A 4,521-nucleotide genomic window follows, 5' to 3' on the forward strand; every position below is an offset into this window, starting at 1 on the left:
CCCCCCTTTCGCAAGTGAATATGAATGATTTCAAACCTCGTGGAATATACGAGTGGAAAGGTTTATGAACCGAAAAATACAAAATTTAAGGGCGAGAAAATTGTATTGATAAATAATAAACCCAAAAATGTTTTTTTTTTTTTTTTTCGGGGAACGAAACGACAAAAGAATTAAATAAAAAAAATGGCGGAAAGGGAAAAACGTAAATAAATAAATGTAATAAAATAACCGGAAAGGTATTCTCCAAAGGGGGAGAGGGAGGGAGGTCGGTAACGGGAGCGGAGGATGAAAGGGAAGTAAAAATAAGTAAAAGAAGAGAGAGAGAGAGAGATTATGAGAGATGAGGGCGGTTAAGATTTTATAATAACATTTTTTTTTTTTTTTTTTTTTTTTTAAAACCACGACATGATTGCTTTAAAACGCGTGGAAATAACGATGATGATAATAATAATAATAACAACGACAAAGAGAATAAAAAAAAAAGAAAATGGCGTGTAAAATCACAACCCCTCACTTGAAATTTTTTTCTTCTTCTTCTTTCATTTTTTATGGGTGCGTGCGTGCGCGTGTGCGTGTGAATGTGCGTATACGAATTCTCATGACATTGTTTTCTTCTTCTTTTGATCGTTATTAGCGCCGCCGCCGCCACCGCCACCTCAAAACGTTTAAAAATCGAACCGGAAATCGAGATTTTACATCGTTGTCCATGAATTCAACCATGGAAACTTTTTTTTTTTTTTTTTTTGGTAGAACGCACACGCACACACACGCACGCACACGCACACTTGCACGCAAGTGAAATACGATACATATACACGTAATAATAATTTTTTTTCCCTTTTTTCCTTTTAGAATGTTTGTGATGAAGAGATGCGCTCGATGTCAAGCCGCCATATCATCATCGGAACTCGTTATGAGAGCGAGAGATTTCGTTTTTCACGTTCACTGTTTCACTTGTACCGTGTGCAATTCGACACTCACAAAAGGTGACCATTTCGGACTTCGTGACGGTGCCATTTACTGTCGCACTCACTACGATCTCGGAGATCAATCATCCGAAATTACGGAATCATCATCATCAGCATCTTCGCAAAATTTATTCTCACATTTTTCAACTTCCTCTTTTCCATCACCCGAATTTTCTCATTCCCACAACGACAACAATTCGTCACCTCCGATTCCTCTCCCACCACCTGGTCCATCACCACCCGATTCGGATAACGTGATTGGAGGAGGATCCCATAAAATTAATTTTTTCAATGGTGCTCCGACTCCTACGACTCCGAGACAAAAAGGAAGGCCGAGAAAAAGGAAACCGAAAGATTTAGAAGCCATGACTGCTAATTTAGGTAAGTTAACAAAATCATTTTCACAAAAAAAATTTTTTTTCCAAACAAACAAACGAACAAACAATTTTTTTTTCTTTTTTTTTTTTTACGACTTCCGGTTTCCAACCACTAAATGCCAACATTTAAATTGTAATTTTTTTTTTTTTTTTTTTTACATTATTTTATTTTATTTTATCACACAACACAAACAAACGGTAGTCGTATATTTTCATTACAAACAAACAAACAAACAAACGAAACGACATAAATTCAAAATTTAAATAATAATAATAATTAAACATGGCGGTTTTTTATCGACGACAACGACATCAACGACGACGACAACTTTCAATTAAAAGTCGTTAAAAAAAAAAAAAAATTTAAATTTTTCCCGGTTCGGTTTTTTTTTTTTTTTTTTTTCCCTTTATAAAATTTGGTAAATTATTTACATGAAATGTGATCTTTCCCCGATCTTTTTAGAACCTTTTTTTTTTTTTTTTTTTTTAAGGGGAAAAAAATTTATTATTTTTATTTTCCTCCTCCTTTTTTTTTTTGTCATTTCCTCCGCGGTCGGGAAAGAAAAATAAAAAAAAAAAAAAAAAAAACTCGAATTCGCGGGTAGGAAAACAAACGGGGGGGGGAAAAAACGAAAAAAAAAACGTTCCAAATAAATGCGGGAGTACGGGGCAGAAGAAAAAAAAAAAAAAGAAACGTGGAAAGAGAGAGAGAGAGAGAGAGAGAAAAAAACAAGCAGAATACATTTTTTTTTTTTTTTTTTTTTTTTTTTTTTGTTAATCAAAGAAGATCCCGAAAAAGGATTGTTAACTCAAAATAAAATGACTATACTCGGGTGCAATTAAATGGTGGGATATAATAAAACGATGAAAATTTTTCAAAGTGGACATTTTACAACTTGTGGAAGGCAATTTAATAATAATAATAATAATAATAATAATAATAATAATAATAATAATAATAATAATAATAATAATAATAATGATAATAATGATAATAATGATAATAAACAATGGTCAAACGAAAAATAGTTTTACGCCGAATTGTAAAAAAAAAAAAAAAAAAAAAAACGGGATGGACGTGGCCGTGACGGGGGGCGACGGTGGCGGTGGTGGTGATGGTGGTGGGGGGGTAGATCGCGATGTACAGGATGCCGGACGGACGGACGGGTGTGTGTGTGAGAGAGAGAGAGAGAGAGAGAGAGAGGAGCTCCTCTCGGCGCCAACTTCTTCATCATTTCGAATTTTTTTTTCTTTTTTTTTTTTTTTATGGAGAGTAAAAAACAACAAAAATAATAATAATAATATAAACTACCGGTCGATTTTTTTTCCCTTTTTTTTTATTATTATTATTTTCAAGTCCGGTACAAAAAAAAAAGTAACGACTGACGCGATGATGATAATAATAATAATAATGATATAAAAAAGAAAAAAAAATTTTTTTTTTTTTTACGATTCGAATAATTAAAATTTTCATCCCTTTTTCATCATCCCTTTTCATCTTGATTTGTTAAGTTTTTTCTTTTTTTTTTTATATAAATTTTTACTTTTCAATAAAAACAACAACAACAACAACCTTTTTTACACCTTTTATTATTTTATTTCCCATTTTTTTATTTTTATTTAAAAATAGAAAAAATTAAACCTTTTTCTCAAAACGCGCGTCGAATAAAAAAAAAAAACCATAGAGATAAAACCATAGAGATAAAATCATAGAGAGTAACATCAACAACAACAACAAAACAAAAACAATAATAAAAATTTTTTTTCGTTTTATTGTTAACGAATCGATTATTTGAAAATAATAATAATAAGAACGAACGCAAAACAACAACAACAACAACAACAAACGACGCCAAAATAATAATAATAATAATAATAATAATAATAATAATAATAATAATAATAATAATAATAATAATAAACGGTCGAAAAGGTTATTAAACTTGGCCCATTTAAAAGAAAATTTTTTTTTTTTTACGACAAAATGATGATAATAAGAATTTGATAACCGATTTGTCGCGACGTTTTTTTTGCCAACAAAAAAAAAAAAATTCCCCTTCCGTTTAATGAGAACGTTAACGACAAAAAAAAAAACATAAAAACATAAAAATAATAATGATGATGATGATGAGTATTTCCCCCTCCTCCCCCCACCTCTCACCCATCATTTAAAAAACTTAATTAAAAAATAAATAAATAAATAAATAAGTAAATAATTATGTTTACTATTATTAATACTTTAAATAGAAAAAATAATAATAATAATAATAAATAAAATTAGTAATAATAATAATAATAATAATAATAATAATAATAATAATAATAATCAATATTAATAACGATCGGATTTGAAAATAAATAAATAAGTTATTCATTGAGTTTTTTTTCTCTCTTTAACTGAGATTTCGTGATCACGATCATTTTATCCGGAGGCTTTGATTTAACAAAATAAGGTCTTAACCTTTTTTTTTTAAATTATTGTTCAATCTCTCTCTCTCTCTCTCTCTTTCTCTCTCACTCTCTTCCCCTCTTCCCCCCCTCTCTCTCTCTCTGTCTCTCTGTCTCGCTAGTCTACTCATTTATTATTTTATTTATTTATTTATTTTATTTTATTTTTATATTTCATTTTATTTATTATTTTTCAATCAATTATTTTCACGTCTATCAAAATTTGACACGTACCTGCCGAAAATAAAATAAATAATAATAATAATGATGATGATAATAATGATAATAATAATAAATGAAAAAGGAAAATGAAAAAAAAAAAAAAAAGGTTACGCGACGACTGAAAAAAAAAAAACCTATTAAAGTTATTTATTTATTTTTTTTTTTTTGAAGGGGGGAAAAAGAAAAGAGAAAGAGAGAAAAACTCAATTATAGTCTTTAACAAGGAGATAAAAAAAAGATGAAAGAATGAAAGAAAGAAAGAATGGAAAAGAGATAAAAAATAAAAAAAATAAAACGAATAGATAGATAGATGGATAGATAGATAAATAGATAGATAAAAATTATTAACAAATAAAATTGACAAGAAATAATAAATAATGAATTACCGGTGAACCTTATAATTTTTATTTATTTATTTTTATTTTTTTTTTTTTCGTGTCTTCTGCTTCTTTTTTTTTTTTTACTCTCGTCTTCTGCTTTTTTTTTCTAACCTCAACCTCCCTCCC

The 4,521-nt window shown here is 29.0% G+C and overlaps 1 protein-coding gene across 1 annotated transcript in view; it reads left to right on the plus strand.

Annotated features, from left to right (window-relative positions):
* Positions 1-853: 853 nt before the first annotated feature.
* The window catches only part of Phum_PHUM582350 (Ultrabithorax, putative), a gene marked incomplete at both ends in the record, with an annotated part of 17,903 nt that continues 14,235 nt past the window's right edge, over positions 854-4,521 (plus strand). Inside the window, one exon of the mRNA XM_002432353.1 lies at positions 854-1,349. Coding sequence (XP_002432398.1) covers positions 854-1,349 — 496 coding nt within the window. The remainder of the gene's footprint in view (positions 1,350-4,521) is intronic.

This window comes from Pediculus humanus, genomic scaffold (assembly GCF_000006295.1).
Source record: "Pediculus humanus corporis 1103172108309 genomic scaffold, whole genome shotgun sequence".
Lineage (NCBI taxonomy): Eukaryota > Metazoa > Arthropoda > Insecta > Psocodea > Pediculidae > Pediculus > Pediculus humanus.